Raw genomic sequence first — 23,969 nt, 5'->3', positions numbered from 1 at the left:
AGAAAATAATAATTAATAAAAAAAATAAAAAAAATAATCTTGGGTATTTATAACTAAATTATTATACAGTACTACCCACAAACACAAGTGCTGTAGGAGAGATGAATTTATTCCTCGCTGCAATATTCAGGGCTGACTTTCACAATGCTCCCCCTGAGGGATATCTCAATTTAAGTTTCACTATAAATCAATGTTTCTTAAGAAACTTAATGTTTTCTGCTTTAAAAAGGACAGAGTAGCTAACAATAGTTACTTGTTCAAAAAAACTTTTATCGCAAAACAAACCAAACACTGATAGCCAAAAACTAGTTAAGTTTCCTCAATTTTTTCTTAAAACGTTTTATAAATACCAGCAAAAGCCCTGAAAATAATATTATAATAGCAAGTAATTTAATTAAAACCTATTTATTTGAGCTCAAATGCATAGAAAGCCTAAGGCTTATTTGAAACGCTCTTGAGTCGGTCTCCTAGGACTAGAACCAGTACTTGGTGCTTGGTGTCTCTGGGGGTGATCTAACGCTCACTCAGTGGGGATCAAACCCATGACCTCCCAGTAGGCAGACACCATATCCACTACGCCATGGCAACCTATTAAAAGTAAATTATCCTACCTGTAGTATCGACTGCTATTGCATTAGGCCACTGGAGGTTGGAATTAATGATGGCTTGACGGTTTGATCCGTCGTAAGACGACGTCTCGATCTTAGGATGTCTGCCCCAGTCAGTCCAGTAGAGCTTACTGGAAAATATAGACAAACAAGACAGAATAAAATGTCATTACAAATGGTTGATGGTTAATATCCAGAGGTCTAAGTGGTGAAATGCATATGGGGTTTAACCCTACCCCACATAGACACATTTTTTTACGCATTTAAAGTCCCTTACAAAGTTACATTTAATTAAAAACCCTTCTTACTAAATACAAGTTTTAAAGGCTTTATTTCCAACCCTTAGTTACTGATGCAGCATAAAACCTCAACAGACTGCGAGTTACTCGCAGGCTGTTCTGGTTTTATGCTGGTTGCAAAAGCCATTTTCACTTTGACTATAGCCCATTTCACTACGGATATTTACGCTTTCAGCCGATAAGATTACGAACAGGTAACTGGCTGACCAATGAAATGCTGGAGTAAACATGTACAATTAATCTATTAATAGAAGCAATATTTGTAAATTCATGGTGGATATTTAACTGATAAATAGAGAATACACCGAAGAAAATGCTGCACATGTGGCATGTGAAAAGTTGTAAGAATATGGGCGGTGGTGGAAACGATGTTAATAGAGAATATTATGTGAATTTCATATAAAGATAAAGTTTATCATGCGAAGCTTAGCCTAGAACCGATGTACCAGCGCGAGGATTGCAGACATGGTTCGAGTCGAGCATGATAAACTTGATCTTTATCCAAAACTCACATAAATTTCTATTTATCCTATTATTTCCTCCTTATTTCCAGTAATAATTATCAAATATCGCATTTTTGGACGATTTTTAGTTTCCGTAGGTGACGAAAACAGATTCTCCAATTTTTGGAAAAACCCAATTCTGATCTAAAAATAGCAATAGCATAAACCTCTAGTTTATACAATTATTGTGAACAGCTCGTATGAAACTTCTCTGATTGAACAAAAATCCGAATGTATGTTAAGAAAGTAAACTCTTGGAGAATGATTGCATGACACATTTTCACGTTAAAATGTTTCAATAAAAACACGTAAGACAAATGATGGAAAAGAAAATAAACTTTAATGTATTATTATTAATGGCTCTTACGCTGCATTTGGATCTGCCACCACGGCTCTCGGTTGATCGAGGTCTGAGTTGATGATGACAGACTGGAAGGAACCGTCCATCGTCATGACAGCGATGATGTCGGTCCCGGTGTCGGAGTAGAATATCAGTTGGGAAATACTGTCCACAGCGATGCCATCTGCTACTGAGTCTACAGAAACACCAACGGAAATATCTTAAAATTCGTAGCTTTACTTTCTTTGTTAACCCTTTGCCTGCTGGGAAATTTGTTGTCTGCTAAAATGTCGTCTGATGAATTTCTAAAATTAGCATTTTCTTCCATTTTTTTTCAAATCAGAATAGCAAACAGTTTGGATCCTGATGAGACGCCAACTGGATCCAAACTGTTCGCAAAGGATTTTAAAATTCGGTTCCAGCACTGAAAGGGTTAAGTAATAGAAATACGGGCCAATATGATGGAAATCTTTCAAGTGATTATGATCTTTGTGATCCTTACATATCCAAACATGACCAATTTTATTTCATGATTCGTACAAATGTGACACATCGCATAACATTTTTAAGAAACATGCAATAGTTATAGCTGTTAACTTTATATGGAATGCCTTCATTCTTGGTAAAAAATATATTAACAAAGAAACATTTTCTTGATTAAAAAAGGGAAAATAGTTATAATGTCTTCATAATACATAAGTTAAAGATGGTATTTTATCAACCAAGAAGAAATCTATGAATATTAAAAAAAATGTTTGAACAAAAAATCTGGTTTTACACAATAAATGTGAATTTACTTGAAGGTAACACTCGGATGGTTTTAGAGCTGAGTCCATCCAGAGTAGCAGTGCGAATCATTTTTTTGCTGACGTCAGTCCAGTATAATCGTTCTCCGATGTAGTCGTAGTCGATAGCGATGGGATTCTCTTGACTTGGCAATGGTATCGCTATATAGCTCTTGGTCGTCATGTCCATTCTATATATGGATCTTTGAGTAGTGTCAGTAAACAGGAGGAATCTGTTGGGAATTGTGGCTGAAAAATATCATACTTTAACAATAGACTATATCCAGTGGAATCGTTATCATATTTACCGTAATCACTCTAAGTTTTCAGACAATTAAAAATCATTATTTTTTTTGTGTCCGATAATTAAGATACAAAAAATATTCAAAAATTGCAGGTGTCCAAAAATTTAGACACACAAATAAAGGTGTCCCAAAATTATAATTATATTGAAATAAATGAAATCAATCAATGTTAAATAAATTTCTTGTGAAACTCTTCTCACTCGAAGTCTGTAGAATAGCGCGGTAAAATATACTGTCAAAAAATTGAGAGACATTAACTATGGATGAAAACCCGTATGTCCGAAAATTAAGAGTCACAAAAAATAATTAATTTTGCTAAAAAAGAGGGTTTCCAAAAACTGTCATAGTCTTTAGAACCTTCATAAAATGTATTGACTCTTTGCACTTAAGATAGATTGATAAATCTACCATAAATGAAATGGCCATAGACTAAAAACAATAAATTTCATGGTTTTAATAAATTAACTTGCCACTGATAAACTTTGTGGTGTAATAACCACAAAATTCCCTTTGGAAAGTTAAAGATAATTTTATCATAATCATACATCTATATTTAAAAAGAGCGTAATTTCTTTTGTTTTTTCATTTAAAACAAAATTTCCAATTCAATCATTATTCAATCGAAAACAGCTGACCGCGGTATCTTAAATACAAGTCAGCAGCTTTTAATAAAATAAAATCTTACAGTGATGAACCTATAGTAAAAGCTTCCCTGATCGCCTTAACCCTTTCAGTGCTTGAACCGAATTTTTGAAGGCCTTTGCAAACAGTTTGGATCCAGATGAGACGCCACAGAACGTGGCATCTAATCAGGATCAAAACTGTTTGCTATTCTGATAGCATTCCTTGAAAAAAATCGAAGAAAATGCTAATTGTAGAAATTCAGCAGACGACATTTTAGCAAACGACAAATTTCCCAGCATGCAAAGGGTTAAACTTACTTGAGAGGCAGGAGACCCCAGCGTCCTCCTGGTGACCGCAGTTGTGCGCGCCCCATCCGTTGGACATACACTGCTCTAGAGAACCCTCCGTGCCTCGGCAGAACACGTTGTCCAACCATATCTGACCAGTTCCCTGGCCGTAGTAGGCCGACCCCCTGGCTGCAGCTCCGTTACTGGGAAAGATAGGAAAAACAAAATGAACCTTGTAATGGGAAAATGGGGCTTAATACATGTGGGAAGTGTTGTCCCAGATTAGCCTGTGCAGCATTCAACGGCTAAATCAGGGACAACAGTTTCCGCATAAACAGTACTTCTGCTAAGTTACTTTCTGTAAACATAAAATTCTATAAAAGTGAAAAGTATTGTCTCTTATTAGCCTGTGCAAACAGACTTTACCAAGGGCACAGCTCAAATATGTATTAATTTCAGTAGAATTTTTATTTTACGTTACGAGTGATCATTTATAATGAACATCAAAATCAACCATAAGACACTATGATATTTTCGAGCCAGATCTAACCGGTTCCCAAGCCATAGTAGGCCGACGCCCGAGCGAATAAGAAGAGTAATATTTATTTGTCAGTAAAATATCAATATGATCAAACCACAAGTGATCATTCATATAGAACATTCAAATCATACTTATGATACAAGAGTTTCTGGTTGTTATCTGCATCTTCGCAACTTGGGAAAACTCGATCTGATTTGTTGGGACCAACAATGCTGATCCCATTTATGTACCATTCGAAATACTGAAAGTTGTTACTGTATGTGATTTTATCAAGATTTAACTCGAGCTTTGTCACAGACGTGACGAATACCCCCACATGCCGCATTGACACAGAATATTTTGCATGTTCTCTTCACAAAAAACAGCGGACACCATGCTCAATGTTTAAAACGCACTAAGTGACCCCATGACCTAGTTTTTGACCCGACATGGTGCATGTTCAAACTTGACCTACACATCATCTAGATACAACTTCTGAACAAGTGTGGTGAAGATCCTATGAAAACTACCTAAATTAGAGAGCGGACACCATGCTGAATATGTTAAACGAACCCAGTGACCTAGTTTTTGATCTGGCATGGCCCATGTTCAAACTTGGCCTCAAGATCATCTAGATAAAACTTCTGGCCAAGTTTGGTGAAGATCAGATAAAAACTACTTGAATTAGACAGCAGACATTATGCTGAATGTTAAAAAATGCACGGAGTGACCATGTGACCTAGTTTTTGGCCAGCATGGCCCATGTTCAAACTTGGCGTAGAGATCATCTAGATAAAACTTCTGACCAAATTTGGTGAAGATATTGGATGAAAACTACTTGAATTAGAGAGTCAACAACATGCTGAATGTTGAAAGCGCAAAAAGTGACCCCGTGACACAGCTTTTGACCCCGCATGACCCATATTCACACTTGACCCAGACATCATCTAGATACAACTTCTGACCAAGTTTGGTGAAGATCGGATGAAAACTACTTGAATAAGAGAGCGGACACTATGCTCAATGTTAAAAAGGCACTAAGTGACACCGTGACCTAGTTTTTGACCTGTCATGACCCATGTTCGAACTTGGCCTAGACATCAGCTAGATACAACTTCTGGCCAAGTTTGGTGTGCTCTGATGAAAACTATTTGAATGAGAGAGCAGACACCATGCTCAATGTGTAAAACGCACTAAGTGACCCCGTGACCTAGTTTGGCATGACCCATATTCAGACTTGACCTTGACATCATCTAGATACATCATCTGACCAAGTTTGGTGAAGATTGGATGAAAACAACTTGAATTAGAGAGCGGACACTTAATAAGGACCGACGGACAGACCGACAGACCAACAGACAGACAGACAAGCTCACTCCTATATACCCCCCTAAACTTCGTTTGTGGTGGTATAATTAATGGATCAGCTAAGTACTCCCAAGACCGAAAAATCTTATACACAAGTAATAACACACATTTTAATTGAACAATATAAACAGACACACGAGGCTGTGATACTTTGAACTCCCAAAGCTCCTAAGGAATATCTTACCTGAAATTGTACGTGGGCTAGTGCAATACATTTGAATTCACTTAACCATTCTGAATCAATACAACAATTACACACTCAACTCTGCACACTTACCCTGTATAACCCAGCATTCTGCAGACAACAGAGGCGTCAGAGGAGTTCCAATTATCGTCGCAGACTGTGCCCCACTGATTGAATGCATACACTTCCACGCGGCCCTCAAACGCGCTGTTACCGGCGACCAGTCTGATGGACGTGGAGCCTGGCAACGGTGTTGACATTGGTACCCGCACGGTTGTCGACGTGCCCGCCAGTGGTGCTTGAAGGAGGCAATGGATTCAAGCATGCTATCTTTTACTTATGCATCTTTTTTGACAAGGTATAGGTAAATATTCAGCAATTTGTGAATCAGATATATTTACAAACCTTCCCATACATAAATATGCACATTGTACTGTAATTTAAATATTTTGTAAAATATATGTCAGAAAGAAAAGTGATGAAAAAAAAGAGAACAAGAGCACCGCATAACAGGTGCCATGATCGGCTGCAAAAGCTTGTCAGAATTTATTTATTTTTTTAGAGGTCACAGTGACCTTGACCTTTGACCGAAAATTGGTGTGGCGTGTAGAACTCATCAAGGTGCATCCACATATGAAGTTTCAAAGTTGACGGTGGAAGCACTTTGATTTAAGAGCCAATGTTAAGGTTTTAGCACGATGCCGGTGGAGGACACGACACGACGAGCTGGCTATGACAATAGCTCTGGTTTTCTCCGAAAGCAGCCTCGCTAAAAATCAGGACAACATAATAACCCACAGGACAGAGAGAACCATTTATGTAGCATACATGTAGTCATGTTATCACACCACTAATCGTACAGGATTATCTGCATAAGTTAAATTCTACCGTGATTCTTGTGAACTCTATTAGCATACTTTGCAGTTTAAATTATGTCCAATATTCATTCTTGGTTTCATGTGTGCAAGTGTTTCATAACAGTGATTACTTGGGCTATTTCACAGTAAAAAAAATTAATTACGAGATTCAAATACTTTAACTAATTTCTTCGTCATAACATTACTTTTAAGTTTCAAGAATAAAAGTAAATATCAGTGTATTCATTGCAAGAAATATCAGCAATTGACCGCAGTGTTAAAGACTGAGACACAAGCAACGACAGACCTACTTGAATAGCAGAAAAAAAATCAATAGCAACAACAAACATCAAAAACAGACATATTTATTGAGCAATAGACATCAATATAATGTATCAAGAACAGACACACTAAAAGAGCATACAATACCAATATAAGGACAGAAATCAAGGACTGACACACTAGAAGAGCATACAATACCAATATTAGGACAAAAATCAAGGACTGACATACTAGAAGAGCATACAACACCAATATAAAGACAGAAATCAAGGACCGACATACTAGAAGAGCATACAACACCAATATAAGGACAGATATCAAGGACTGACGTCAATGACAGATACATTCTAGAACAGCACAAGACATATACAAATGTATTAAGGACAGATGTCAAGGAAAGACAATAAGAACAGACATACTTGTTGAGCAGAGGAAACGATTATAAGGACAAACATCAAGGACAGACAAACTTATTGGGGAGAGGAAACCATTATTAGGACAAATATCAAGGACAGACATACTTGATGAGCAGAAGAAACTATTATAAGGACAAACATCAAGGACAGACATACTTGATGAGCAGAGGAAACCATTATAAGGACAAACATCAAGGACAGACATACTTGATGAGCAAAAGAAACCATTAAAAGGACAAACATCAAGCACAGACATACTTGATGAGCAGAGGAAACCATTATAAGGACAAACATCAAGGACAGACATACTTGATGAGCAGAAGAAACAAACAGCAACAACAAACCGGTAAATCAAGGACTGACATATAGATTAGCAGAAAACAGAAAACGTCAACCACAGACAACATGAACACACATACTTGATGAGCAGAAGACACCAATATAATGTATCAACAACAGACATACTAGAAGAGCATACAACACCAATATCATGACAGACATCAAGGACCGACATACTTAATGAGCGGAAAAAATCAACATCAAAGAGAGTCAACATGAACACACATACTTGATGAGCAGAAGACACCAATATCCTCTAGATGGCCGCAGTTGTTAGTTCCCCATGGATTATGCTGGCAGTTGCCGATGTTTGATTCCGTGCCTAGGCAGACCACATTGTCCAACCAAATCTTGCTGGGAGGTGCAGGGTACCCAGTGAGACGGGTTAGCATTTGAGCTCCAGCACTGAAAAATGGGCCATGGAGAAAACACAGTGTCTTGTAAAAAGAATAGGAACAAGAGCACCACATAACGGGTGCCAATGCTCGGCTGCAGGTGCAGTTTTTAATAAATGAGAGCTTGTCAGATTTTTTTGATTTTTTTTTAGGTGTAACGTGTATTACTCATCAAGTTGCATCTACATATGAAGTTTCAAAGTTGTAGGTGGAAGCACGGAAGCACTTTAATTTTAGAGCACTATGTGCAAGTTTTAGCGGGATGCCGGCGGACGGCAGACAACACCACAAGCTGGCTATGACAATACCTCGGGTTTTCTCCGAAAACGCCGAGCTAAAAATGACTCAAGAAACATTTTCAAAAGAGTTTTGTCTGCTGATATTTGTTCAACTAATGGTTAGTAAGTCTTTTATTTATATTGAGTTATTTACAAGTACCTGACCAACTGTTTTATTTTAACAATATATTTATTACACTGCAAGTGAAAACATACAACTCAGGAAGTTTGTTTTGAATCATATTAAATAAAAATAAATATAAAGTAAAGACAAGACTATTGCCAAGCAATATATGTCCCCTACTAGCTTCACCATTGTCAGAAATATATGTATATATATTTTTAATATTTGTTGCCATAGCAACAAGAATGTAGGAAAAAAATGAAATGACGTGCATAATGTCCTTATTGCCAACTATCCATGTATCAAGTTTCATGAAAAAATATTAAGAACTTTTAAATTTATTGCAGGATCCAGAAAAGTGTGACAGACTCACAGATTGACGGACTACTGACACACAGAGAGCAAACTATAAGTCCCCTCCGGTGAAACCAGTAGGGGACAGAAAGCTTACATGCCTTGCACTCTGCAATTCTTCTCGTTGTTCTCTACAATCTCAGTACTTATGGGGTAATGACAATCACAAAACTATAAAATATTACCCAAATACTGCTTAAAAATTAATGAAGACTTATGGTGTTGTACTCCACCCCATTTCTTAAGGTTATCCATCATTATATGAAGTTTCTTTTGAAAATAAGTTAATGTGTGAAAAGAAACAGCATTTCAAAATGCACATAATATCATGCCTTTTTTCATGCTATTCAGGGGCTACCCTTTTTCTATTTTTAGTCGCAGTAACCTTTACCTTGACCCATGCAAGCCTGGTATTATATATCAAAAGTGTTATCACAATTGGTCAATGCAAACTTAAGTCATTGACCAGATATTTTGTTGAAAATCCTAATTAAAACCAAGAGATGTTGTCAGAAACACAATGCCCCCCCTCTGCGCTGCTTTGAAGCCATATATATGACCTTTGACCTTCAAGGATGACCTTGACCTTTCATCACTCAAAATGTGCAGCTCCATACACATACATGCCAAACATCAAGTTTCTATCTGAAGCGACATAGAAGTTATGAGCATTTTTTCAAACCTACATGCGAAACCTAAAAGGAAAGTGTGACATAATGACAGACAGTCAAACAGACGGACGGTCCGATCACTATATGCCCTCCTTAGGGGGCATAAAAACTTAACAGTAAGCAAAACTATAGTACGTACGTTGGATAGTTCAACATTTGGCACACGACAGTAGCTGCCTGGTTTGTGAAATAGTCATCGCAGACTGTGCCCCAAGTTCCGTTGTAAAATACTTCCACTCTGCCAGAGTACTGGGTGGAACCACCAACCAGTCGGATACTTGTAGAGGTACCTATCCAAGCATCAGCAAAATTAATAGTTTTGAATACGTACATTTGGCCATGTTTAATTTATTATGTTCACTTGATGTTAAATGAAAGAGATTTAAAGTGTCATAATTTAACATGTTTACTTCATGTAACTGCATAAGTTTAAGTGTCATTCTAAAGACAAACTTTTTGGGCCATTTTGAATGTTATCGAGACAAAATGTAAAATGCTTTCTCTCATTTTTTACATAATACATATATATAGTTTCATGAAAATTTAACAAATAATGCACTGATAGAAGCAGTTTGCTTGACAAAATGGTCAGCCAAATAAAATCCAAGAAAGCACTTCAACAACTTTGAATGTTGCCACAGGAAATATAATGTCAGAAGTCTGCATTGTGTAAACTACCTTCAATTTCATGGAATGGTTGAGACTGGCTGCCTTCTTTAATGTGATAAATGCAAACAATAATTTAAAGAAAACAAACTTTTGTTTTGACAATAATTATTTTAGAGGTACACACAAAACATGTGAGTTAGGATTGCATTAGATATAACTTTCATTATAAACAAGAGCTGTGTTTGTCAGAAACACAATGACCCCTACTGCACCTATTTTTTACCTTTGACCTTGAAGGATGACCTTGAACTTTCACCACTTAAAATGTGCAGCTCCATGAGATACATATGCATGCCAATTATCAAGTTGCTATTTTCAATATTCCAAAAGTCGTGACCAAACTTTAACCAAGGTTCAAGTTTTGGGACAGAAACATACAGTAATATTTGACCTTTGACCTTGACCTTGACTTTTCACCACTCAAAATGTGAAGCTCCATGAGATACACATGCATGCCAAATATGAAGATGTTGTCTTCAATATTGCCAGTTATCAAACTTTAACCAAGGTTAAAGTTTTGGGACAGAATGACAGACAAACAGGCCAAAAACAATAAACCCCCTCTTTTTCGAAGAATGGGGCATAAAAAAGCACAAATTGAGAGTAAAAAAAGTGCATAAAATTTAAATGCTCATGTATATATGATCAAGTTGAAGGTTTCGATACTACACCACATGTTTCAATAATATGTACCTGGCTTATGGTGACAATATAACATGTTTAATATATAATATAAGTCACATAATTATGTCCATTTCTTTTGTCAAAAAAATTAACATGAAAAAGGCTGCACACTATGTATCATAATATCTGGTAATATCAGAACTGAAGGATAATGCTATTTCATGTCTTACAGTGTTTATAATCACCCAGTTAGCTCTCTATTTCTGCTTACCTGAATTAGAGCAAATGACGCCGACATCCTCACTGTGGGCACAGTTGTTCTGGTACCAGGGCTTAGCATCACACTGAAGTAGGTTGGTCTCCGCTCCAAGACAGTGAAGGTCGTCCAGGAGTATCGGTCCTGCACCCTGACCAAACTGTCCTGTGGCCGCCACCTGGGCTCTGTCTCTATGAACGTTACGACAAGCAATTAATTTAGAACAAACTGTATGTGTCACACATAGCAAAGTGTGGAGTGCAAACTTTAATTTTCTAGTAGATGTAAGGGATGGGAATAAAAACATTATAATAATACAGCTAGATGCTGCAGATACAAGAAGACTCTTGGTGTCCTGTAAACTTAACTTTTAGATGATTTAACTCGTTAAAATGAATGAATATCCTCATTCACGTTTTCTTAAAATTCAATATATAATATACATGGATAGAATGAACACATTTCAAATCAATGTATTGTTTCAAGCATTTTATACCTTCCAAAAATATATCCTCCGGTAACTACGTTTCGAGGGGTTAAGGAAAGGAGTACAAGAATTTCTAAATTAATGCAAACAATTCAGCAATAAACAATATAACTTCAAACATTATTTTCATTCCCATTAAAGCCATGTAAAAATTGTTTATTAACAGCGTGTTTAACCACGTAAATATATTGGTACACACCTGCAAAAACACCACTATGCGCGTGTTTACCTCGTATCACGCAGTAACACAGAAAAGGGAGAATACTCAATTGCAATAGGCATTAGCTCAACAAAACTTCATTTTGTTATCAACTGAACATATTTTATTCAACTTTAAATGGTTATTCAACTTTTGTATTACTCCTACTGACAATTTAACAAGTTTCTTTTGTATCGGTCATTCTTCTTTTGAGCAACAAAGCCACTTAAAAGTGCTCAAGAATTTCATGAACACAATAATTCGCCTTTTTTTTTCAAATTAATTTTGGCATATATTTCCAATGGGGACGGAGTTATTCCGACTGAACGTGTGTATATAGTCTGATGTGATGTACACGCTCAGATTTTATGCTAGATCTATAATTTTTCATAGAACATTTTTTTAGAATCAGGTGAAAGTGAATGTTGTTAATAATTCAAAGAATGTGTTTACACAAGCGCAGTCGTCTAAGTGCATCTCTTGGCCGCTTATGTGGATTTTTAATGAAGAGGATGAATATATAGTATGGAATATGGATTTAAATTATTTTACACATGTAGTTGAAGTGAGATTTTGAAATGCAATAATACCTTCTTTGACCTCATTTAAATGGTTTGTTTGTATTAATATTCAATCTAGGTAATGTAAGCAAAACCAAAATACTCGGAGCGCATGCATGTGACGTAAGCCTCTTTTTTTTTAATTACTAATCAAACTTAGTAATACCAGGAGCCGCTTGATATGAGGGAATCATACAATATTTTTATTGATTAAAGACCAGATATATCAAATTATGAATAATGCCCAAACAACTATTAAGCCCAAGTCTCACTATTGCCGGTAGAGACCCTGTCCATCCCTGTTTGCTAACGCCAGTCGATTCGCCAGAATCGCGATGATGCATAGAAGTTGTTTTAATGCGGTCACACTATTTCTGTTGCCGCTCCGGTTGGAGCCAGTCAACAACCTGGAAGAGTCCCGGTCAACCCCGGACTAGCTACAGCTTATTACAGTGAAGCTCCGGCAGAGTTATGGCAACGCCCTGGTTTAACCCCGGTCGTTGCCAGTATTGCCCAGGCGGAGCCCCGGTGAATGCCTGTGGCGTCGCAACAGAGCGCCAGTTTACAGATGCACCTTAGCTATACCAGGACTCTGCCGGCATTCACCGGGGCTCAACCGGGGCACCACCTGCAACAACCGCGGCATTGCGATAGCTCTTCCAAGGTCTTATGGGTCCTGGTGGAGCTAAGGTGCCATCCCGATGCCGTCCCGGTTGTTCCTGGTGCTGCGCTGGTCTTTGCCGGTCCTTTCCGTTGACTCCTGGTCCATCCCAAAGGTATTAAACATTTGAATACTTTCCCGGTTGTTCCCAGTCATCCCCAGTTCATCCCAGTTGCCCCCCCCCCCCCCCCCCCCCCACGGTTTATCCCAGTAGAGGCCAGATCACGAACGCACCGGGGATCCACCGGCATCATAGTGAAACTGGGCCTTTATATCCAATGCATAAATATTAAAAGCCCATAAAAACTCAAAATCAACAAATATTTTGTACAATATTTCATTGCATAAAGTTAACACATAAAACATCAATGTTCCAAGATAGCAATAGCAAAAATTTAAACACAATAATTTAGTCTGGTAACCTAGATTTAAGGCGGTACAAAATGCTTGCTTTTATTTTTGTTTGTAACAATATACTACATGTCAATTTCCTGCTACAATATCCGAGTGAACGCAAGATTGACTTCGCGGGCAGCTTCGGAAGCATTACGTAGTCCTCATGAAGACATTGTTCTTCTGACGAGGCTCGAAGCCGTCTCGCATTCGCTCGTAAATGTTTCGATATTGTGGCAGGAAATAAACATGGAATATATTGTCGCACAAAAAATAAAAAACGAGCATCTGTTGTATCTCGTTTAATCTATGTTACAAGACCACATCTAGCGTTGACATTTTAACTATTGCTGTAAGGAACACTGCTTTTGTATGGGTTATCTTAATTCTATGAAATATGTTGTGAAACTAGAGCTTTGTCACAGACCTGACGTATACTACCACATGCCGCATTGACAAAGAATATTTTGCATCAGTTGTCATCACAAAAAACAGCGGACACCATGCTCAATATTTAAAACGCACTAAGTGACCCTGTGACCTAGTTTTTGACCCGGCATGACCCATATTTGAACTTGACCTAGACATCATCTAGATACAACATCTGACCAAGTTTGGTAAAGATCGGATGAAAACAACTTGAATTAAAGAGCGGACACTTAATACAAACCAACCGACAGACAGACCGACAGACCGGCAGACAAGCTCACTCCCAATAATCAGGGTTTTTTCTCCACTTTTTGGGAAGATAGCCCATGGCTTTGGAATTGGGAATTTTATCGGTGTTTTCATGAAATTGGGAAAATAAATTAATTAGCCTTTTTTTTCACACGAAATGGCCACTGATCAGGGAAATACTAAATTTGATATAACTCTTTATAATCATTCAAATTAAAAGAACAAAATCAGACAATACTTTGTTAAATGTAACTGAATTAAAATTGAGATAAAATACGCATAAGACACTTCTTTAAAAAAAAATAATAAAAAAATATATATTTTTTTTATTGGAAATTGGGAATTTTTTACCACATTTTGGGAAAAAAGTATACTTTTTGGGATTGGGAACATAGCCGTATTTTGGCTATAAAAACGGGCCAAAAAAAAACACTGATAATCGTTGATTTTGAGTAATAATGTTGGTTTAAGTTGTTGACCATTGTTTCAATAAACTATAGAAATACTAAATCCATGCATGCTCACAGGCATAAGCATACCTTGAGAAGCCTAACTGGCTACACACCACTCCAGCAGCGTTTGCATCAAAGCTATCATCACACACTGTGCCCCAGGTGTTGTTGTAGAACAATTCAACCCTACCTTGGTTAGGCGACACACCACCATTAGCGAGTCTCACCTGAACAGTTGGAGCTGTAACATGAGTAAAAGGTTTGATAGTGAAACTGATGTACCTCATATTGAAATATTAAGAACATACACCAGTTTGACACTCAATACTGGAAACAAATAAGATTCCAATTATGTGAAAGTGCTATATTTCAATACACTACAATCTTTGTTACAAAACATTTTTTTACGTTTTTTATACACCCGTGCAAACACTACTAATTTAATATTTACGATAGACATCAACATGTTAAACCTTTTATTGACAGCTCATTATATTAGCTCATTATATAATTATCATATTTTGGTAAAAAAATATTACAACACATTTTTAGTTTTAATTTAATCCCAAGAGAAATTTGGAAGTTGTGGGCGCCACAAACTTATAACATTTAACCAGGAAAAACACACCCACCCCTCCCCTCCCCCAACTTTTAGCCTCTACCCTTGGATGGGGGTGAGAAACCGTTCCATTCTACACCAGTTACTCACCATTGCATACGACCCCAACATCCTCATTATGACCACAGTTGTTGATGCTCCAGGCATTCGCTGTACAAGAATCCACAGAGACCTCATCGCCACGGCAACTTACATCGTCCAACCAGATCTGACCTGATCCAGGGCCAAAGAATGCCTCCTTTCTCAGGGCTACATTTGTCCTTTGAAGAAATTATGAAGACTGTTAAAAGTAAATACAAAAAAACAACAACCAAGAAGTAGCACATTGCAATTGTTATGCTATGGTTCAGAACTCTTCATATAAAAGATTGTATGGCAAATTAACAATGGCACAACTTTTTAGAAGAAGCATAATTAAATTGCATAAACCTACATTTTTAGTTGTACTCATTTAATATAACGTCAAAATCTCATGGGAACAAAATGTGCAGAAATTGGTCATTACGTTTGAAAACCCAGTTGCCTGCAGATGACAACGGCGAAGTTTCGGTCCACGTTATCGTCACAAATTGTTCCCCATGTGCCATTGTAGAATATTTCAACTCGTCCCTCTGATATTGTTGTACCATTGCGAAGACGTACTGGGCTTATTGTGACGGACCCTGCAATAAATTAAGCAAACATCTTGTAAGTAAAGCCAACTAAAATTCCTTGCAGTTGGAGACTTTTAATTTCACCATAAAACGACGACTTGTTTTGTATAGACAATGAAGAAAAATAAAAGTAGGCAATTGTGCAAAAAACCTGGTGAAGCCTATTGTTTTGAAAGTAGTTTCGGATTTTCTAAGAAAGTCTGTTAAGTACACGAAACCGTCAGAGACGGGTGATGCTCCCCAAAGTTTTTTTTTGTCACAATATTGCACTATATATTCAGATAAAAGGAAACGTCTTGAGGGGCATAACTTTGGACAAAATAATACGATGGATGGTTTAGCAACTTAAAAATTTCAAAGGGCCATAACTCTCTAAATAAATCATCTAACCAGAACCCACAAATAACATGCGAATCTCCTTAAGGTAGTTAAGCTTCCCATAAAGCTTCAATGAATTCCAGTCAGTAGTTGGGGAGAAATAATCCGGAAAAGAATTGCACTATATGTACAGTTTATAGAAAATTTCAAAGGGCCATAACTCTGTGAAAAATCATCCGACCATTGCCTGCTGATAATTGCACATCTCCTCTTGGTAGTAAAGCTTCCCATAAAGTTTAATTGAATTCCCGTAATAAGTTGCTGAGAAATAGCCCGGACAAGAATTACACTATATGTACAATGGTAAATTTCAAAGGGCCATAACTCTGTGAAAAATCATCTGACGAGAACTGGCTGCTAATATGCACATCTCCTCTTGGTAGTGAAGCTTCCCATTAAGTTTCATTGAATTCCAGTCATTAGTTGCTGGAAATGGCCTGGACAAGAATTGCGCTATATGTACAGTTAATGCAGTTAATGGAAAATTACAAAAGGCCATTAGTCTGTAAAAAATCATCCGACGAGAACCGGCTGATAATATGCACATGTCCTCTTGGTAGTAAAGCTTTCCATAAAGTTTCATTGAATTCCGGTCATTAGTTGCTGAGAAATAGCCCGGACAAGAATTGCACTATATGTACAGGTAATGGAAAATTTCAAAGGGCCATAACTCTGTGAAAAATCATCCGACCAAAACTGGCTGATAATATGCACATCTCCTCTTGGAAGTGAAGCTTCCCATAAAGTTTCATTGAATTCAAGTTATTAATTGCTGAGAAATAGCCCGGACAAAAAGTGTGCACGGACTTGTGTACTTTTCTTTCTGTGATTAATAATGAACATGTTCAATCCAAATCAAAATCAGCAACATTTTATAAATTTACCCATTTATGCCTAGTGTCTAGAAAAAAGGCCTTGGCAAACAGGGTAGACCAAAATAAGACGCTGCATGATGCTGCGTCTCATCAGGGTCAACGCTGTTTGCTTAAAGGAATTTCTGAATAAAAAATTCTAAATATAAAAATAATTATACTAGACAGCCCTAAGTTTGGAAATAAATTGATCCAATTTAGAAGGATGGGAGAGTCCACTAGGCATAAATGGGTTAAAATAACATAAAAAAGATCGGTCCTTCCATCTAGTTCCAGGTCCACTACTCCCACATAGCAAAATCTTTACACTTTATGGAAAACACAGCTGGAATGCACAGAAAATGACCAAACGTCTGACAGAAAGACTACAATATACCCTTCCCTGAAATGGTATACAAATGTATGAACAAGTTGCTACAACTATTTGGGCTTTCACATTAGCGCAGTGGTTGGAACACACGCTTCTCAACAAGGCGACTCATCAGGGTTGTCATTATTAACTGATTGCCGATCAATTTCATCGGTTAAAATTGCCAGAATATCTGTTGTTTTTCCCGAATCTTTAAAATTGCAATTGGAAGTTTTGATCATGCAAACCAACAATAATTGACGAGGAATAACTGTACTATAGTAGAGCGACGCCCGGTCATTCAGTCAGTCCATTAACTCCGCCTAAGAGCTACTGTTTTCAATGAATTTCTAAGCGAGTGGCCAATATTGATTTTTCCAGCTGTCAATCAAATTCTTCTTGGCAAGCACATCAACCATTCAGCGCTCAGGCAGCCGAATACACGCCAACCCCACGTGAAATTGTATCAAATAGCTGTACATTTCACAGATTATTACTGGCCGTATCTCAACGAATGTTGCACTGTAGTGCGTAATTAACTAGTTTTTTAAGTTAGAGAAAAGGTTTCCACATCTTAAAAAATGCTCTTCAAATTTCTACCAAAATAAAAGATACTAGCGACCTCTGCGCTACAAAGTTGTATTCAGCATTTAAATATTAAAGTCCACGCTTTATCCAAGGAAGAATGACGTGATGTTATACATGAAGCCTAACTTTGGCTTGATTTTCATCTGTACATGAAAAACACAAGAAATGTGTCTCTGTTTTAGAATTTTCTTAATTTTCCATGAATAATGAAATCTGCAAATGATTTTGGATAACACATTTAATTATACGCATTTGAAAATACTTCAATTAAATAATGCATTTTGTTATACAAATGGTCATAACACATAATGTAATAAGCAGGTAAATAACGTGTTTTGAGATTGCCAAACTATGCATACATATACATGTAGGTCTACATGCATGAATGACCTGAAGTTATATTACCATCTGGAATGAAAAGTTCTCGGTAAAATTTAAAGAAAAGCGCGTTTTTATTCTCAGAAATTCACTTTCACTTTCGCAAACTTTTCTGAAAGCAGGTACCGTACATGTAACAGTTTAGATTGAGTGGTTGACTTGTCGTAATTACTAAATATAAAAGGTTCTCAATGCTCTCAAATCGCGTCACGTGATTCACGCATGTTCAATGGGAATTCCCCAATCCCACAATTCAATTTGTATATGCACTTGCGTTAAATAGCATTCATCTTCAAAATTGGTCGTAATTTGGTTTTGAAAAAAAGAAATTGTAATAATACTGGATTATTGGGTAATGGATAGAATTGGAACATGCAAAGATCTATCAATATTATATGTTTTTACATTGTACAGTTTACTAAAAATGTGAAAATCTTAAAATTTTCTATTCTTTTTAGACCTTATTTTAACTTTTTATGCTCTGAGACTAGCAGTATTTTGTCCCTAAAATGTCTAGAATTCGTTTTCGGTAGGGGGGGCTTTGCCAACCTGACCTCCCTACCAGGGCCTTGCCCTGGACCTACAAGGGGGCCTAGGCGGCCCCATTGACCCCCGGCCGAATCGGTTACTTTTCCAAAATAATCCTTTGTTTTCAATCATAATGACAACCCTGACTCATGTTCAATCTCCCGTTCCTGGAAGAATGTGAGTTTTGTTCATGGTCACTATACCAGGTAGCAAATGTTTCCTCCAGGTACGACGGCTTCCCCCCACCACGAAAGACTGCACCGAAATTGAAAATCTTCAAGTTCCAGCTAGAAATAGCTTGAAAATTTAGCAACAATTCACATTTTTTCCTATCATTCCTGAAACTAGTAAGTTGATTAGGTAGGAATGCTGCAGCATACACAAGGCACACATTATGCCGCTTCAGGCAATAAATGACCTCATAAATTTAACAAGACTATTGCCAAGCAATAAAAGTACCCTACCAGTGAAATTTTTCAACCATTTTCAGCAATATTTCTAGTCATTTTGTTGCCATAGCAACCAGAATTCTTTACCTACGAACAAAATTAAATGACTTGCATAATCTCCACATTGCCATTAGTCCATGTTTAAAGTTTCATGAAAAAATATAAAGAGCTTTTAAAGTTATCGCAGGATCCACCATTTTCAGCAATATTTCTAGTCTATTTGTTGCCATAGCAACCAGAACTCTTGATGTAGGAACAAAATGAAATGATTTTCATATTGCCATCTGTCCATGTTTCAAGTTCCATGAAAAAATATGAAGAACTTTTAAAGTTATCGCAGGATCCAGAAAAGTGTGACATACTGACTGACAGACATACAGAGTGCAAACCATAAGTACCCTCCGGTTTCAACGGTAGGGGACTAAAAATACACACACACTCTTACAACAATTTCAATACCTCCGCACACCACTCCTGCATCTTCTGTGTGGCCGCAGTTGTTTGTCCCCCAGTCACGATGTCCACACAAGGCCAATGATGTCTCGTTACCAAGGCAATTTACATCATCCAACCAGATGGTCCCATTTCCAGGTCTAAAAAATCCCCCACTTCTTGCTCGGGCATTGGTGCTGCATTGAAAAACAGTTTTTAGAAGACAATAAATAAATATACAACCATTTTTATAAAACAATAAAAAAAAAATAAACAAGGAACCGTCGGAGACGGGTGATGCTCCCCAAAGTTTTTTTTGGTCACAATATTGCACTATATATTCAGATAAAAGGAAACATCTTGAGGGGCATAACTTTGGACAAAATAATACGATGGATGGTTTAGCAACTTAAAAATTTCAAAGGGCCATAACTCTCTAAATAAATCATCTAACCAGAACCCACAAATAATACGCGCATCTCCTCAAGGTAGTTAAGGTTCCCATAAAGCTTTATTTAATTCCAGTCAGTAGCTGGGGGGTAGTTTTCGGACAGTATATTTTACAGCGCTTTTTTACCAAATTTCGGTCATGTTTTTGATACCTAACGACTCCTCGATCATGGGGTTTTACAACCAGATTAACATCATAAAACATGGCAGGTGCATGCCTGAGGGCAACAGACCATTACATTTGCGTTATTGGGTAAATAACCTTGTAAACCAGTATTAAATAATGGTTTCGCCCAATAGCATAAGCGTTATAATGACAATTACCAGGGGTAGTGCCAATTAACAGTTCAATTATCTACCGCAATGGTACTACCCCTTCTCAGTAAAATAACTGTGACAAATACTAAACGCTTCAAAGTGTGATGCACCATATTGCAAGTTTTATGAACAATGGAAGGTGTAAGTCAACAACTATCAGAAATGAGCAAACAAAGAAGTCATAGTTTGCTCTTTATTGTGTTAATACAGGTTCATACTAGCGAGTATCGATACATCAAATGCTCATCTTTGAACTCATTGGTCAAACAACAACCTTGTAGTAACTTTCTGTCAAATAAATTAAGCATTTAAAATTATTTAAAATGCAGTGCAAACATATATAACTGTAATTTATACTATACGGCATGGTATTTTACCAGCGCGTGCTATTACCGGTATTCGTTGATACAATTGACGCTATTTTCGGACACTTCAATTTTCTACTCTAAGTTTTCGGACACCTGTATTTTGTGAGTATTTTTCGTATCAAAGTTTTCGGACACAAAATAAATAAATTATTTTTAAGTGTCCGAAAACAAAGAGTAATTACAGTATGTACAGTTTATAGAAAATTTCAAAGAGCCATAACTCTGTCAAAAATCATCGGACCAGAACCGGCTGATAATATGCACATCTCCTCTTGGTAGTGAAGCTTCCCATAAAGTTTAATTGAATTCCCGTCATTAATTGCGGAGACATAGCCCGGACAAAAACTGTGCACGGACTGACACACGCACGGACAGACGAAGCGGCGACAATATGCTCCCCGCAAAAATTTTTGGGAGAGCATAAAAAGACAAAGAACTAGGATAAAACAGTTCATATAAGACAATAAACAAAGGATAACAGTTTTGGAAGACAAACAGTTTAAAAATACAATCAATTATTCTATATCCAATAAATTCATCCAATCGGCATTCTTCATATGTACCACGTGACCGTCCAATATATTCCGGTATCGGATCCAAAAAGTCTGTATTTTTTCCATATTGGACAGTTGAGTACAACTGCACTAAGCAATTGTTTGATAACGATAAAAGCCGTTACCGAGAAAAAGTATCCGAATGTACTATAATCGACTCGGGCGCTTGTCTTGAAAATAGCATAGATGCAATTAAAGCATTTTAAAATCAAAATTAAAATGAAACAAAGAGCTGAAGAAAGTGATATAGAATAAAAAGCTTATTAGACGTTTAAACTGTACAATACGTGATATATTTGGACTCGCACACAGTTTGAAGTCATATTGGACTCGCCTAACGGCTCGTCCAATATGACGTCAAACTGTGTGCTCGTCCAAATATAGCTCCGTATTGTACAGTGAAACGTCTAATAACCCATAATTAATATAGAACTAAGAAAAAACAGCTCTTTGAAGAACATAAAAAAGATTAAACAGATTTTGGAAGAAAATCAACCAAGATAAAACCATTTCAATACATTAATGTAAAACAGTTTGTAGAATACTATGCACTTTCAAATCTCACAAATTATGTTGTGAAAATCAGATACCTTCAAACACCTCACAGACTTGCATGCACAAGGCTACTTCAGTTATCATATTGAGTGTTAACAGAAACCAGACTTCTATCTGGATATTCCAAAGTTATATCCCAATACTATCCAGATATCGATAAAAATGGACATTAGCCATTGAGATGTTGAGACATAATTTTTATATTACTTTCATATCATGACTTATTTTGTATTTTCTTAGTGCAACAACCAATAAGTTCTAAATTGTAATTATAACAATTTATTGTTTCTCAAAGACATCTTGCCAATCAAATTATTCAAATTTGCAAGAAAGTCGTCAGCAAAGTAGCCTTTTTGCAATCTTTTCTTATGCAACAGTGAGTGTTGCCTCTCAAGAAAATTTCAGTTTCCATGGTGAAGTGGACATGGAGTTCACCTAGCAACCTGGAGGTCATGGGTTTGATACCTGCTGTAGAATCATTCTTGAGATCGCCACACACAAACACCAAGTACTAGTTCTACCCAAGAAATAAACTGGAGAGCCTGTCAATGACCCTTAGGCTTTTAATGCAAACAAGCTACATGTGTAATATAAATCAGTTTGAACTAAGAATACCATCAGTTTAACTCACCCTGATAGCCCAACCATTGAACAGACGACCTGAGCAGCATTGTTGTTAAAGTTATCGTCACAGACTGTACCCCATGTGCCGTTGTACAGGATCTCTACACGCCCTTCCCGTGAATTTGTTCCGCCAACCAGTCTCACTTGTAACTGGGTCACCAGGCCTGAACCAGCAAATAATGTAATACAATTAAGCCTTGTTTGGGGAAAACTGAGCTTAATGCATGTGCGTAGAATGTCGTCCCAGATTAGCCTGTGCAGTCCACACAGGCTTTTGAGGAGAACATTTATAGCCTTAAATTGATATTTAAACGAACCATTCCACCAAAGTGGACAGTCTTCTCCCTGATTGCACAGGCTAATCTGTTATGACACTATTCAAAAATATAAAGCCAAATTGTTACAGAATGTGTCTTATTGATAAGCAACTGTAATCCAGCCAAATGCCTCTTGGGAACATGTCGAGCCCGTAGTCATTAAACAACCTTAACCATGAACATGGACCGCTGGCCTTCAGTGTGACAAGTTTAAGCCCTAAGGAAATCTTAACATTGCCTCAAATTAGGCTACTGGCTCCCCTTACACTGATTTTACCCCATTTCTAATTTGCCTTACAATGAATATGTTATCCCATTTTTTTAAAGCTTTTTTACCACCATCCCCCATTACCAACCCACCCTCAAAAATGGGGCTAAGGGCTACATTGTATATCTCCAAGAGGAAGAATTATCCCAGCTTTCCTGTGACCTGACCTATAAATGAGCTCTTTTCTGGCAAGACTGGGATTTATTTACAGGCATTAATGGTTGACCCAGATTAGCCTGTGCAGTTTGCACAGGCTACTCAAAGAAAACACTTCCCGCCAAAACTGGTCTTTTGTTCAGAAGAGACTTCCTTGAAGCAAAAATGTTTAAGTTTCTGCACAGGCTTATCTGAGACCATGAGGACTGCACAGGCTTATCTGAGACATCACTTTTGGTACGCCAATGAGGACTGCACAGGCTTATCTGAGACAACACTTTTGGTACACGCATTGAACCCCAATGTCCAACAGCAGGCTGAAAAGTAAGAGATAACTCACCTGACTGTCCGCCGCTACATCTCACCCCAGCATCCTCCCCGTGCACACAGTTGGTCAGCAAGACCGGATTGGATGCACACTGTCCCAGGTTGGACTCTGTCCCTGTGCAGTTGACCTGGTCCAAAATAATGGAGCCCACGCCTTGGCCGTACCTGGCATTTCCGAATGCAAGGGCTCCATCACTGAAAGATTTAAGATGTGGACCAATGAACCATCTTGATTTATGAAAACTGAAATTTTCTAGGCATTTCAATA

At 37.3% G+C, this 23,969-nt stretch overlaps 1 protein-coding gene across 1 annotated transcript in view; it reads right to left on the bottom strand.

Annotated features, from left to right (window-relative positions):
* The window catches only part of LOC127837919 (deleted in malignant brain tumors 1 protein-like), an 82,787-nt gene that overhangs the window by 15,437 nt on the left and 43,381 nt on the right, over positions 1–23,969 (bottom strand). The window contains exons 25-38 of the mRNA XM_052365373.1: positions 23,715–23,896; positions 22,641–22,797; positions 19,792–19,961; positions 15,643–15,799; positions 15,228–15,397; positions 14,606–14,759; positions 11,104–11,279; positions 9,679–9,829; positions 7,947–8,122; positions 5,917–6,121; positions 3,782–3,954; positions 2,548–2,784; positions 1,778–1,946; positions 612–739 (exon numbers count right to left, since the gene is read on the bottom strand). Of these exons, the coding sequence (XP_052221333.1) occupies positions 612–739; positions 1,778–1,946; positions 2,548–2,784; positions 3,782–3,954; positions 5,917–6,121; positions 7,947–8,122; positions 9,679–9,829; positions 11,104–11,279; positions 14,606–14,759; positions 15,228–15,397; positions 15,643–15,799; positions 19,792–19,961; positions 22,641–22,797; positions 23,715–23,896 (2,405 nt within the window). The remainder of the gene's footprint in view (positions 1–611; positions 740–1,777; positions 1,947–2,547; positions 2,785–3,781; positions 3,955–5,916; positions 6,122–7,946; positions 8,123–9,678; positions 9,830–11,103; positions 11,280–14,605; positions 14,760–15,227; positions 15,398–15,642; positions 15,800–19,791; positions 19,962–22,640; positions 22,798–23,714; positions 23,897–23,969) is intronic.

Source organism: Dreissena polymorpha, chromosome 7 (genome assembly GCF_020536995.1).
Source record: "Dreissena polymorpha isolate Duluth1 chromosome 7, UMN_Dpol_1.0, whole genome shotgun sequence".
NCBI lineage: Eukaryota > Metazoa > Mollusca > Bivalvia > Myida > Dreissenidae > Dreissena > Dreissena polymorpha.
This window is presented reverse-complemented; position numbering and strand designations above follow the sequence as displayed.